Here is a 15748-nt window from a genome sequence, read left to right on the forward strand (position 1 = left end):
TGAAGACACATTTTACTTTCAGTTTCTAGCTCTAAATCTAATTTAAATATGGCATGATTAGGCCCTGCATTCAAAGGCAGTTATGTGAACATCTAAAATTTTTCTTCCACAACATCTACCTCTTTTGTGAAAATCTTGCAAATCACACTGCAATACTTGATGTTTAGTATGCAGATATAGGATGGGGGGAAATGGAACAATTGGAGCAATTCACATCTGCCAGTGACACCATTCACAATCGTATTCTTTTTCTTTCAGTGAATACCTCAGTATTACCGCATGTTTGGTCACACAGCTCTTACCCTGGCCATTCAAGAAAGGAAGCCTTCTAACATTTGAAAAAAGCATGACTATCAACCACTTAAAATACAGTTACCTGAGCACTTCAAAAACGTATCTTGCCTTTTTCACTCTTAGATTAACATTTTAACCTTCATTTAGCTATACCACAATCCTATGAGATAAGATGTGGATTCAATGCAAATTTTTAAGGCGATACAAAAAAAGTATAATAGATACCTTCTGGTCTTGGCTTTGGCTTTTCCAATCCACCATCCTGCATTAGCTCAAACGCAAAGGATACATTGAGGACCTAGTAATATAATAATGGTAGTCATTACTGTGAACTACATACAGTATAGTATAAATGGTCAAATCAAGATGTATTTAAAGCTGCAGACTCAGATGCTCAGAAGGAAAAACTAGTCAGGGTTCCATATATCAATGGAAGATCTGGTCCATGGAATGCAGACAATCCATTGGTGTGTTTTTTCTGGGTGGTGATGGTGGTTTCAGAAATATAAAAGTACTGCAAAATAACATGTGACCTAATATCACCCACAGAAAAATTACTTAGGAGTAAGAATAGCTCACCTCCCACAAGTTCAAAAATTGGAACATGATGGCCCATTAAGTGCTCGGCTTGAATAGACAGGTGAATTGCCTGGATAGCAACAGGCAGTAAGGCAACAGTTCGTCTTAAAGTGATACATTGTACATATATGTCTTCATGCTTCCAAAACCATGAAACCTTTCAGATGTTGAATTCTTGGATTTTGGACACAAAAATATCAGTTCTGTCATCAATTCCTGTGAATAATTCCTTACACACTTAATGAACAGTAAGTCTGATTCAATGACAGCATCACACAATGGCTGCCAAAATCAGTTAATACTTGCTAACCACCCCATTATTAATATATATTCCCTTTTATTCCGGGTAAACATGATACTAAGACCTTGAAAATGCTTGGAAATTGTTACCAGCACAGTCCTCTCTTGATTTCAGCTATTTACATCAAATTTAAGCAGGAAAGTTTATGACATCCTTGTACTACTAAATATGTTTATATGTTTATTTGTCTGTCACAGAAAAATGAAATCTAATTACCTTTTGTTCAAAACTATCAGGAGTCAAGAAAAAGCTGTGCAGAGGAACAAAATAGCCTTCTAGGAGACCCATGAGCAGAACTAAGTACACACCATCTGCAAACTGTAAAAAAGACATTCCTCAGTACATTTTCTGAAGAATAACTCATTGCTTTGCTTAATGAACAAGATATATATTGTCTAATGCAAAATTGTCATCAAACTACTAACACAAATATTTTAAATTGCAACTAAAAGATCTCATCTCCCTTCTTTGATTCCTTTTATTTAGTTAGTACTTTCTGTTATGTCTTCTCCAAAACTGACCTAATGCCAAAATACACACGCAGAGTAAAATCCCTGGAAAGACAGGTGGTCAGTGGCTTTGATCTAATGCCTTTGCTTTCTGTTACTAGTTGTGGGGAATCAGAACAGCCACCTTTCAAGCTCTCAAATGGCATGCATTCCCTGAGCAGAGAAACACAGAATGGAGGTGCAATCCCATGACTGCCCCAAAATTCAGTATATTGGAGGAAATGAAGGAAAAAAGAATCATCTTTGTCCACGTTCTGCAAGTCTGTGTCAATCCAATTTTAAGTGTATGTAATTACTGGGGGAAGACATCTAATTGCTATGATATATGTTCATCCTATCTAAAAAAAATAGCAACGTCCATAAGATTTTGTTAAAGGCCCATCACTCTGGCCCCTGTGGCATCAGGTCTATCAGTGCTCTGAGATATCCTTGCAATCAAACTGAGTTACCTGAAGCAGCCCTTCACCTTCCCAAGGTCGGTAATTTCGTTCAACTGATAGAAATACAGCCTCTCATCTTAGGGAATACTGTTTCAGATAAACGCTTAAGGGGTTTCTAGGTACATTTGAATAATAAGTTTTCTCCAGAAGTAAACAATGCAGTAAGCAGGCATAGGGAATGCCCTTCTGAAAGCCCTCACACATTACTTCCATCTAAACCTTAATTTTACCATTGAAAAATCTTTACCAGATTGATGGCTATTTAAATAAACCAGAGACTGTTAATAATATGTATCAAGACATAAAACAAAACCTGTCCTAAGACACCTGGGGTTTTTTGATAGTGCAGATACCATCCTTCCTGCCTGACCTTGTAATTTTCTTAGGATAACTGCTGCAATTGTTCACGTGGGGAGGTATTAATACAGCAGGATTAAGCTTTTCTTTTAGCTTCTTTTCAGCCAATTTAGCAGCTGAGAACAAGAAAGAAGACCATGTATCACATTATTTCTGTGGTGCAATCAAGCCTGCAGCCCAACTGTACAGCTGCCTATACACTTGAGTAGCTTTACTTTTAAGAACGTATCTCACTGAATGGAGTCATTGTAATCCCATCGAATTGCCTGCTTGTGTAAAGGTAGGCAGGAAACAACTGTTCAGCTTGACACTGGAACAAACCAAGAGGGCAGAGTTCTTTCCTGATCAAAACAAGCACAGGTTCTGCTTACAGCACTTGGCAGTGCCCGAGAGGTAGCATCTGTTAATTAATTTTTATTCTAATGGAAGCACAAAACTGTTTTAGAGAAATTTAGCTGCCCTCATGATTTCTTTGCTGAATTGGTGAGGATCGTCTTCATAAAACATATTTAGAATTGAAGAGTTTCCCATCGAAATAACAATTTAGAGCTCTATGAATAATAATAATTCAATTAAATTTCTGCATAAAGTTGGGGGCACTGCGCATAACACAGCACAACTATCCCTCCTCTTTAAGAAAGGCTATAAAATGCTACCTGGGTCTCCAGTTCAGTCACCTCCAAATTCAATTTATTCAGATGCTTGTTCACAAAGGTGATGAGAGTCTGAAATAGGAAAACAATGTAATGAAGGCCTATTCAGTAGGGCAGCAGTTCAACTCATGCAGTATGAACTCTACCCAGAAAAGAATCTGCAGGAGTGAAGAGACTGCAACACAAATTTTAGGTTTTAAAAGTGAAATGTAGCATGAACAAAAACAGTATCTTTTTTTTTTTCCCAAGAATGAAGAACAGAAATAAAATGAACACAATGTATATAAATAAAAATACACTGTTAAAACATAGTAATACTTAAAAAAACCCTTGTAGCAGACTTACTGTAAGGAAGTGGGTAATTGGACTCCACTCATGTCTGACAGCAGCCAAAACACTCTAGGTCAGACCCCTGCCAGCTGTAAACTGGATACCTCTTTGGCATCAATCAGTACATTCAATCTACCAGTTGGGTTCTACTCAACATACGCTTTGTGGGATGGAAATTCTTTTTGATTCCATTCTTTTTGATAGAAATGTTGATAACTACGTGTTGTTCTGTGTTCCAAAGTTAAGTTCATGCTGCTAAATATTGTAAAATGTAACATTATAATGATGAATTTGTATATTTAAGCATAAGGCTTAATTGTATTTAATGTGTGTAAACTATGCCAATTATAGATTATGTACATACACACGACATATGTACAAACAGATTCACACAAGCATGCACACGAACACATTATGTATTTCAAAAATAAAATTGTTCCAACCTTTTTCACTACATTGAGCTTGTCTGGAGCATGGTCAAATAAAGTGTCAAATGCATCTCTTTCTGAAAAACATTCAGAGATGTTAATACACTGAGCAGCAGTTGTCCAAATGCAAAATAAACACTTATAAAGGCACATACCCATTTGAGACATCACAGTCAGCAAAAGGTTTCAACATAGTCTCTTTATATTCCAAATACCATGTATTTTGCATACTGCTCTCTTGCTATAAGCTGCTAGTAACTTATTCTCTATGGTTTATAAAAAGCATCGTTTTCAAGTAGGATTTGGATTACCTAATAATCCTGGTTTTCATAAATAAAGAATGGTACATTTATGCATAAAAGCTTAAACAGCCAGATACAAGGAGCTAAGTAACGAAATCATTTTGTGTAGAAGACCACGAGTTTGCGTCTAGAGTCACTACACCTGCAGAGGAAGATTTTCCCCATGGGCCACTGACTGCTTTGTGGTGCGCTATATTATTAACCTCCTCAAGCAAGCTTATGATTACACAGCTGCAATATGATTCTTTGTATAGATGTTTTTGGGCCATTCTGATATGCAATTTTGGACATTATCAACAGGACGGACAACCTAGGGTAGCATGGCTGGAGGGCTACTGGAGCCACCTTCTGAAGAAAACAGAAAGAAAAATATAAAAAGGTACCAGAGCCTTTTCTAGAGGAATTTCCATTTTGACAATCTCCTGAATGATAGTTAATGACTCCACAAAAAGCTGCATTCATATTCCTCAAAAAAAAAAAAAAAAAAAAAAAAAAAAGAAGCTAGAGTAGACCCAAATGCATTTGTAGAAGGCAGACTTTATACAAAGTATGACTGCGCAGGGATATGACTGGGAGAAGTCATCACACATGAGGCCTTTTAAATCAGCTGTAAGGCAACCACTGAAATACTACAAGAAGCAAACGCTAAATTCTTGGTGGGACTCCACCTAAGCTCCTCAGATGAGTGTTTTCTGTTGGCCAGGCATTTGGCCAGTCTCAACACTAGCAGTAAGACATACCAGGCACAGGAACTTGCATGGTGTTTAGGCCTGCTGAATAATGACTCAAAGCCATTAAAGTGTAAGCAGGTTACATATGCAAGAATGCCAACAAGTTCACTAGCTGGTTTATGATAAGACATCATTTCATATTATGCTGGGAACTTATGACCATTAATACTATTACAGTAATGTTCTGGAGGTTAAACCACAAAGCACCTGCAAATTAACACCTGCTGAAAAGCAATGAAATGTGTTTTAAAGACAGTCAAACTGATTTTAATGCTTTTTTCCTTTTGGTAACTGCCACAACAGCCTGTGGTGCATGTATTTATATATCTGCCAGGGCAACTGGAAATCCTCTACTTCCTTACAGTTTGATCAAAGTGACCACCCATTGCAGAACTAATATATATACTTTGGCTACTTCAAGAAAAAGATAATAATCAAATGAACTTACCATGCCTTCCAGATAATGCCCTATGAAAAAAAAAAAAAAAAGAAAGAAAAAAAGAACAAACCATAGTTACATATCATTCACTTGCAGATGCTGTGCTGCAAAAGAAAACAGCATATACAGCCAAATCTTCAGCTTGGTGAATACTGGAGAATATCCATGGAATTAAGGAAACCTTCATCAAGTTACTCCTACTGAGAAGCTGGATTATTCTGGAGTCCATCAGTATAATATCTCCTTGCTTGACTAAAGTCTCACGGGAGGCCAGATCTCAGATTTCCTACTACTGAACCAAATCAATGCACCTTGCCCAAGTAAAGAAGGCTTCCTCGTGTTGATTTTGTGAAATTTTTTCCCCTTTGCTTTAAAGATGCACTTTCCACATCAACTACAATACAATTCCAGCCAAAACAATGCTTGGATTGGGTTCTCAAGGACTGCAGCATTTTGCTCCAGTTGATACTTCATATAACTATTACACATAAGCAAATCGATAAAGATTAATAAGTCGTCAATGGTCTGGCTTCTCTCCATTCTATTTGAAACGAAGATATTCTACTATTGCTCTCTGTTGGTTTGGAATAACTTTTCGGTCATGAACTGTTCGGTGAGATGACATGTACAGGACTCACTACCATCATTTTACATTCACAAAGTCCAAACACCTAAAACCAGTCTATCGCACTCCTGTTTGAAAGAATCTAGTTCTCCATCAAATAAATACCAACATCAAAGAATGAAGCGTTTTTGCTTGAAGGACTTTTGAATAAAATAAGTAAGAAATATAATAAATACAGAAATAAATTAATAGTAGATAAAATAGAGATTATGTGTATTTTCACTCTCTTTTGTCCTGGCCTCCTTCTTTTAGATCCTCAGCTCTCTATTTCCTCACCCTTTTGTATTTTTTTGATGCATGTTTGCAGCTCTTGAAAAGGCTAAAATACAGTGACTGGCTGATGCATCATCTTCCCTGGAACCCCAATACCAAAATCTAAATATCAGCAAATGTTTGAATTTCTGAGACGCATCTGTGTTCAATTACTGAACTGCTGGCAAAAGTGGTGTTGACATACTCAGTGTTACCAGTTATTTCCTCTTGGATTTGTCGAGACTGGAGGATTCCTTCTCGTTTCTGGGGAGGAAAGAAAAAAAAAAAAAAAAAAAAAAAAAAGAGAGAGAAAAAAAAAAGTAATGTTTAATGCTTAAGGTACGGTAAAAAATTATTTGTGATCCACAAACATAATTAGATGAGAAACCTGCAAAATAAGAACTTATTTTAAACAAACTTACAGTAATATATTATTTCACCTTGCAAGTATTTCAGAAAACTCTTTTCTACATTAATAAGAAACTTGAAACTCCACCTGTAGAAGGAAGTATTTCTTTTCCTTTCTCCATTGTTCTTAATTCACTTTTCTTTTAAAAGCCCCAATTCAGCAACACATTTGAAACACCCTAACACATATGTAAGTATTTTAGTAGAGGTATGTCTAGGTGAGTTGAATTAAACGTATTTCAATGAACAGCTTGGCAGATGGTGCCCATGTTTCTCTTCTGAAAAAACGTTGCTCCCAGGCTATCCGTCCTTTCTGCCCTGTTCATGCACTTTCTTTTTTGCCTTGGTGTTTTCCTTTTCTGATTTCTCTGCACACAAACAGCTCTATTTGCTTGTGATGGAAAACGAAAATGGTCTGTTCCAGACCCTAGTCACCTTGATGTTAATCCACGCATTGATTCCAATGTCCTCAGACGCGAGAAGCCCTTCGTACATGGTGCTGAGTGGCCTGTGTCTACAAGCTGTACACAAAATGGCAGAAGCCAACTCAAATGGTTGCTATTTCAGTCAGTTGGAAAATGAAGGAGTTTAAAAATTTGACATTGTTTCCAGTATGCTGATCAGTCATCTGGTGGCAGTGTAAATACCACACATATGTTTTGCCTCTTTTTGTGTTCTCTCTGTTAATTCTATTCACTGGAATTAGTAAAATTTTGCAATACAGAAAAAAAAGTCAGGCAAACGCTGACGACTGCATGTACAGTCTAGACATTAGACTATTATTCATGATTCTTTACTCCCTGTCATACAAGGAAATGAGAAAAATAAATTTATGCTAGTCCTAGACTTGTCTCTTATGTGGAAAAGAGAAAAGGAGAATAATCTTTTGGAAAAGTCCTTCCTGGCATGTGAACTGAGGCTGCTGCTTTTCCCTGCCTTGGAGATGATAGCACTTGAGGCAGCCCTTGGTGCATGAAGTGCTGAGGATTTGGCTAGGCTTCAGTCTATTACTTCTATACTGCATTACTAAAATATATGAGGATCAAACTTACTTTCTGCAAGAAAGTCATACATGGTACCCCCTGGGTCACTCCAGCCTGGCACTTGGAATAATCTCAACTGTACTTTTAGCCAGGTGATAGTTTCAGGAATTCCCCGTTACATTTTTCAATATATTTTACTAAATACCTTGCACATGGTTAAAAATGCATTCACGGAGGATTTAAAAATGCATTAAAAAGAGTGGAGTCCAGTGTGTTACATGCTGAAAGAGGGGGCACAGAATGGCTGCCAAGACATCTTCTGACACATACCTTGAAAGTCTGAAGAAAAACTACATCATTTAGGGCTATCTTCATTTCCAGCTTGTGCAGAAAGCAGTAAGTATTTGCACTTGAAGTTACAATCTAATTCATGCTAGCTCAAGTTAGAATTCCACTCTGAGACTTTTGTTTATTTTTCCCTTTGCTGCAGGGTGAAAGGAAACATTTACTTCCTCCTGATGATGACTCTGACAAGCCAATGATTGCCTTCTGGAGCAAAAGCCCTATCACTCTTGTCTCCTGGAGGAGTTGAGCATCATAGCAACAGCAACTGTACTTCTCGATGGCCAACCGAGTGATCTGGGAAAAGAAAAAGCTTCTGGTACTCTGCCTTCCCTCTGCAACCTTAATCCTACTGTTGATGAAAAAAAGGCAGGCCATCAAGCCCTAGTTTTGTGCCTGGCATCTGATCACTAATATTACTGGAATTTCCACACTGCCCAAACATGACACGCATCTGCTGGATGCTTATTTGACCAGCACATGTCATGATAGATTTTCCAATACTTTTGATTTGTAAAAAGACTGGTGAAAAAGTCCCAATGGCAACAATCAGAACGGACCCTAGAAACACTACTCTAAGCACTTTCTCTGTGAAGGCTGCTTCCCACACATCTTTTGCACTTTAAAAACCCAAAATTGACCCTAACACTGATGTCACCTGTTGTAAAGCTTGTTTTATACTAGACAGAGAACGACATAATATTCTTAAAAAAACAAAAGAAGTGCTACTGAGGACTGAAACATTGTCCAGTAATGTTCCTTAAAGACAACAGTGGCTATAACTGAAATAACAAATGATAAAAATGAATATCTATTATCTGAAAGTCACTGAGAAATGAGGCATGAATTAAGATTCCCCATTGCAAAGAAAAGCTGGATGCACATTCTAGCAACCACAGAAGACTTTATTTGGACAGGCTTGACGTTTTCTTCCCTCGCAGCTGAAAGACTCCAGTAAGGGCCATGCAAGATCTTCCTAATCATATTTATCCTTTTAAATTGCCAACTACCAACATAGTGACTAGAACAAAAAAAAATACATCTGAAATTTGGGAATATGTCTAGAAATGGAAAGGGTGTCTTCATCTCTCTCCATGTCAGCTGTATGTCAGCAGTTTTATGTAACTGAGGGCCAACTGCCTAATTTCCCACACAAAGTCCCACTGTGAAAACCCTCCCATTACTTGAAAGGGTTTTGCCTATGTATTGTTGCTATCCATTTCACCTGGAGGATCACGCTTTATAACTGCCCTGCCAAAATGAAATGTACCACTATTCTGGAGCTTAAAAGAACAAATACATTTATCACAGGTTCAAAAAAAAGACTTCTTGGGAACCTGGAGGCAATGCTGGGCAGAAACATTTCAGACCTTCCCAGGCAGTGGAACCAATGATCTCAGATTAAGCTTGCGATGTACGCGTTCTTCTAATCTCATTAATACCCTACAATAGTTATGTACCCAAGAATTGCTGTCCCAGTATCCAGAACATGCTAAAGCCATTCTGGCTGCTCTGCCAATGCATTCTTATACTAAATTACATCTCTTGCACACAAACAATCTGTCATTTAACTATTTGTGAATGGCATAAATAAATAAAAAGAGGCAAAATGATGGCAAGATCCAGCTCTCCACAAAAGCTCTCTCTTGTTCCAGTAGAAATTATCAAACAAAGCCTGGGCTTTCTTCAAACTTATTCATGCTATCAGTATGGAAGGAAAAGAAAATAATATAACAAAATAGCTACAAAAGATCCAACTATCACATTTTTTCCCAAATCAGCTTGTAACCCAGATTTCATATTACTCTCATTGCTAACAGCTTTTGTACAAAACAGCCAAGGGAAACAACCTTTCTTAATAACTGTGCTGATTACCTGTTGGGCATGGGCACATATTTTGTTTCAGAAACATCTTTGTTTCTATTTCAATAAACTACACCCAGCTAACACAGCCACCCTCCCATTTTATGTGTTTCTAAACCTAACAAAATCATGAAATGAATTCCCAGTCTTCCTTAAAGAGTTCATAGAAGTTCTTAGTTCCTTTCTTTTTCTCTTCTCTACTATTCCCTTTATTAAACTGTATAGAGCAGAATTTAAAACCAGCTACTACATAGTCTGTTAAGTTTCCCTAGGCATGACCTTATTTTACAGAATGTATGATCGTTTAGAACATGAGGCGTGCAAGTTTAAACACTAAATTAGGCTTTAGGATCTGCTGATTGTTGATTAAAACTTTCACTGAGTTCAAAGAGCAAATGATAAATTATACAGAACCGATCCCACAGGACACAAACGTCAGATTTAAAAAATAAAAAAAACCAGCCCCCCACCATAAAATTAAAATGAAAAATGTCTCGAACACAATTACAGTAAGGATACTGGCCCCCACCCTCTGCTAACAGGAATCAGCATAACTCTGGAGTTACACTGATTTGCTTTCACCACGGATGGGGTCTGCAGGACTAAATCTTCTGCAACATAACTTGGATTTTATTCTGGAGCAACTGCTTTCTCTGCAATTCACTGGCGCCTGAGCTACAGTGGTGTAGCTAAGAGGCAAAGCAGTGAGCCAGATTCTCCCACTACTTATTGTTTTTAAATTGGTTTATCTGTACTGACTTCAGTGGATTTGCTATTGTACTACATTAGCCTATTAAACAAGGGGACAATTGCATCCATTGATTTCAATGGGAATTTTGTCTGGACGTAAGGAGTGACAGCAGAATGCAGGATCTGGTTCTTTATTTTAGGACTATGCTCTTTTTCCAGTATAGTTTCTCATCCCAAAGCTGCCCTGACAGCTGCACTCCTGATTTCTTAAGCTGTGTTTGGTAGAACTTTGAGATAAACCAGTGTAATTAATATATTTATAATAGCCAAAGAAAAGTGCTTGAAAATTGTATTCCTCTGACACCTTAGACATGCAAGTGCAGATTTGCTGGGGTTCTCTTTCATGATCTGTAGAGAAAACTATGAAGCAGAATCTGAGAGTCAATGAATCATTATCAAGTGTCAGTGATATATCTTACCGGAGACTCTCCTTCAGATTCCTCCCTAAATTATGAAACTTTTCTGATATGAACAGTGGAAAAAGGAGTGGTTACTTTCTCAGATCTGTCCCAAAGATTTTCAGCCACATAAAACTCGAGCAATAGCTCTTTGCACCAGATACTTCATGGTAACATCAGTTAAAATGTATAAATAAAGACAGCTACAATGCTAAAAATAAAGGCAAAGTTAATTGGAAAGAAAGAAAAGCATATTCATCGGGAAAAGGCCAAATAAGATAGAGCAAGCACAAGTCCAACTGCAAGAAAAATGATGAGCAGAATAACATGAAGAGTTTGGATGGCTGAGGCTCTAGCAAGACTGACTGACACAAAAGATTTAGTTGACAGGGGGTTTTTTTGAATGCTTATGATAAAGCCAACGTTGTAATCAGACTAAATTAGCACGCACAAGGCTGAAAAAGAATTTTGTCACCTAACATGAATCTGAATGTAATAAACAGTGACAATTCATCATTCAGTGCCAAGAATGATTTGAATCTCTACACAAGTGAGAAGACCATCAAAAATGGGAAAAAAAATAATTCTAGAGATCATATTGGGTGATAAACACATTCCAACAGTAATAATGCTTCATATATTTTTAATGTCAGAGTCTGGCCACTTCACAATCAAAATAAGATATTCTGAGCCACAGCTCAATCTGGGAAAGCACTTCTGCATTTTTCTGGTTGAAGCATTGTCAGCAGGGAAGACGCATGTGTGTTTCTTGTCAGCCAAAGAGACACACACATGCCCACCCAAACAGAAACTCTAGATATATTTTTCAAGAACCCCCTCCAGCAATTTCACAACACTACCAAGAGCTATTTAACACCTCTCTTACCTGCACAACAACCACCTGAATGGACACATGATCTGGGAGTCTGATGGGTGCTCGAAAATACTGTGATAATGCAACCAGAAGATGAAGTATTGCCACAAGACTTTTAGCATGAACAGCTGAAATAGATATTAAAAGCACAAGTTACAAACTGCAAAGTAACTAGGGCACATATTTTTACTTTTTAGGATGCAGGGATTATGGGACTCTTCTCCTCTTGCCACCTGGAGCCAGAGGGCACTTTTAAGACACCTCACCCTTACTGGTCTCCCCCTGCTCAACTGGTCATGCGAACGCAGCCCCGTCAGTAGTATGTGTCAGCACCAAAGCATTACTTTTTGCAACATGTCTGGATGCCACAGGCTTGTGTAGATGGAAATCCAAAGCTAATCCAAAAGCCAGATTTCATGTTCGGCAGTTTAAGTGCTGTCTCTGCATTCTCCTTGCCTTTCCTTTATTCCCTTTATTTCAATAAGGATTTATAGACTATCAGAAAGATATTTTTGTACTCATAATATGCACTTATTCATTTTTAAGTGTCACAATGTCTGCAGGATGATAAACGAGCCTATTTTGGCAGAAGCCTTAAGCAATAACTTACTAAACTCAATGACTCAAACATTCCTCATGAAGTTGTTATAGTTCTTGTTATTGAAGCTTTTTCACAGCAGGTTTCATATGGGTAGTTAACACTAACACAACTTACAAGATATCAAAAGCCATACTGTAGGAAATCCTTAATCAAGTATCAAACCATTGGCATGAAAGTGAATAATTTCTAGTTCTTATTATTGCCTTTCTTCTTCTTCTGTTTTGTTTTTGCATTTATAGTCTTCCCCAGAGCACTATTCCTAAATGATATTTGATAGCTACATTACAGTGCACTTAGTTTTTTGTACTTGAACTACCCAATAACGACTACTTTACTTCCCTGGTAAAGCAGGATCCAATGCATTAAAAAAATCCTTCTTCATTATCTTCCAATGCAAGTCTCAACTATGCCGTGGAGATACCCGCTCATAAAAAATGCAGCACTGCTGAAAAATTTTGCTGGGGTGCCAGTGGTCATGGATGAGGTGCTTTAGCAGAATACTAAAAAGACGTCTGTCTGCCTAGCACCAGCGTGTGCTACAGCTGGCTCCAGCTGCTGCTGTCTATCTTTACTTTAGCTCTAAAACACATGTAAAACATTAAATTAAAACTAGAAGTTAAATTGTCAGGCCACTCTAAACACCCTGCCTCCAGCTGCATTACAGAGAATGGAAAAAACCTGAGGGGAGGTTGAAGAGAGATGGGGACAGAAAACTCAGCGGGACCACACGAAGGGGAAAGTCAGAGATGCCTCATGCTCACCCTTCCTCCCTCGAGCTATTTCTCTCCTTCTCACTAATTTGTTGGATGGAATGGGAAACAAAACAGCTCAGCTCAAGGCAGGTATAGGAGACAGGGAAACTGCTAGATACTGGTCAAGGCATTCACCCGTGTGAAATGATTCGGGTTACCAAATTTAAAACAGATTAAAAGAGGCCTAATTTTCTACAACTGATGATAACCTGCTTTCTGCAACACTTATGTACTAAAATGACTTTTGTTGGGCCACTGAGGGCATTTCTATTAGATATTACTATATTCATTTTTAATACAGTAGAACAGGAAGGGTACAGTCCTAGTCTAGATGACAGTTTTGTAATCCAAATCAGTGGTTCAGATTTAGCCTTAAACAGAAACATTATTCATCTCTATGTTGCAAATTTTACACAACCTAGGGCCTAACCTTCCTTCTGCCCATTTATGCAAGTACTTGCCCATTGCAACAAACCAATTTAGTAAGAGAAAACTTCAGTCCATATGCATACCAGTATAAGAGCAGAAACACCATACTTCGACAGACTCTGAAAAGACAGTTTATTTAAATTGGAGGATGAGCACCAGTAAAGGGATCTGGAAGTGCCCTGGAGACCAGCTCCTGCCATAAAACCAGGTTTCAGCCTTCCCTTATCATTGGGACTTTCAGAATTCCAGATAGCAGCTACAAACTCTCGCCTGTCAACAAATGAGAACAGCACAGAAAACACACAACTTACAGTCAACATTCCATTTAATGCTTCTTGGAGGGAGTTTAAGGGTTTCATTGATCTTTTCAAGCACTGTCTGTAGCTTCTGTTTCTGAGCAATTTCAGACTGAGTAACTTCAGCAACATTCAGCTTTTCACTTTCAAGTTTCTCTGAAGAGGTAATAGAACAAAAAACAGAAGAAAAACCATTGTCAGCTCCACAAAGAACATAAAGACATTCCATGCACCCAAGTGTACATTCAAGAGATATTAGAATTCCTAGTTTTAAAATTATCTGGTTTTCCTTCCAGAGCCACTTTCCTCCACACTTCTGAGCTCCTGAAGATACAGCTCACATTTTCTTTTTATTTACCTATTGCCAAGGGGAAGCCAAGTATTAATGAAAACCACACTACTGGCTAACAAATACTTGCTGCAACTCCCTTCAGGGAACATCAGACTCGGAGGTAAGGCCCATTACTTCTATTGCTACTGCATAAAGGGTATTCAGTACGCAAGTGGCTTGTACAGCAGATCATCAAACCTAGGAAACAAGGTATCAACTTTAAGGAGACTTGTTTCATCAGCCCTAGCCTCCTGGCTTCTCTCTCAGACTCAGGACATAGAAAAAATGTTACTTGACCCGTTTGTGATAAAAGTGAAGTAACACCACACTCACAGAGATGGAGGATGCACCCAAGAAATGAGAACAAGTATTTCTAGAGGTATGAAAACAACTAAAAAACCTTGGGTAATTTCTTTCTATGAAACCATAGCCCATTTCTGCACTCAACACTTGCAACAGATTTTAAAATACTCTATGAATTGGTTTGTTAATTAGTACAGATTGCTAGGTATACACAAACATGGCTTAATGCTTACCATTAAATAATAAGCAAAGAAAATTTAACAGTGAAAGCTCCCTGATAACCAGAAACAAAATGCTTGGTTGCCTATCCATTTACTTCTATGAAAGAAAATCTTCTTAAGAGGTATCTTCTTAAGCGATATCTTATTTGGTAACAGCTGATCTTGTTCTCATCGAAGCCAACCAAGGCTCTTCCCAAAGAGAGTGAGCCTGAGCTACCAGCCTACGAATCCTGCCATGGAGAGACTGCTATCTCCATGAGTTTCTTGTGCCTCCACAGAAAATCAGTCTGTGCATAGTCTCACAACAAGACCAAAGTCTTCAGTTAGCATAAATGTGATCCACAGGGAATTAAGAGTAATGGAAAAGATTCCACTGAAATCAATAAGTGCTGGATCAGAGTCAGGCTGTATCTGATACGCATTTCTGGGGTTTGGGTAAAGTCACTGGAGGTCTGCCCATGAGAATCAAATTGCTCAGTCTGGAGCATATCCAGTCCATCACCATATAGTCAATAGCTTAACCATTCATAGAGAGGAATAACCTGTGTAGTCTTATTAGAAGTGTTCACATGATGTTTCAAGATTCATTTAAGATACTGAAAAGAAATTTACTGGAGACTTTATGAGCTGTAATAACTAAGTAAATGGCTTCCAAGCCAACAGTTAAAAAAGCACATGCCAGCTCTGCATTAGCAGTTTCTTTTCTCTATCTGTTTCTCAGCTGAAGCTCAGTTTGCAATCCACTGGGTACCATTACCTCAGTAACATTAAAAGCCAGACATCAAATCAGAAAGAAATTCCAACTTTCCAGAGGAACTCTGCGATGTGAAGAAACTATAGTATGGAACCAGCAGAGATTAAAAACATCCACCGTTGTACTGAAAGTACCCTTGCCTTCAAACTTACTTTCCACTTGTAACACGGTTAAGTTTGTACAGCACATATGCAGATAATAAA

At 38.0% G+C, this 15748-nt stretch overlaps 1 protein-coding gene across 2 annotated transcripts in view; it reads right to left on the reverse strand.

Annotated features, from left to right (window-relative positions):
* Positions 1 to 15748, reverse strand: part of PARVA (parvin alpha) — a 68902-nt gene that overhangs the window by 7980 nt on the left and 45174 nt on the right. For both annotated transcript variants that reach the window (XM_080404787.1, XM_080404786.1), the window contains 8 exons: positions 13952 to 14092; positions 11871 to 11986; positions 6446 to 6504; positions 5373 to 5392; positions 3907 to 3968; positions 3137 to 3205; positions 1391 to 1492; positions 520 to 592 (listed from right to left, as the gene is read on the reverse strand). In XM_080404787.1, the coding sequence (XP_080260913.1) occupies positions 520 to 592; positions 1391 to 1492; positions 3137 to 3205; positions 3907 to 3968; positions 5373 to 5392; positions 6446 to 6504; positions 11871 to 11986; positions 13952 to 14092 (642 nt within the window). The remainder of the gene's footprint in view (positions 1 to 519; positions 593 to 1390; positions 1493 to 3136; positions 3206 to 3906; positions 3969 to 5372; positions 5393 to 6445; positions 6505 to 11870; positions 11987 to 13951; positions 14093 to 15748) is intronic.

The sequence above is a fragment of the Falco punctatus genome, assembly GCF_963210335.1.
Source record: "Falco punctatus genome assembly, chromosome: 10".
Classification (NCBI taxonomy): Eukaryota; Metazoa; Chordata; class Aves; order Falconiformes; family Falconidae; genus Falco; species Falco punctatus.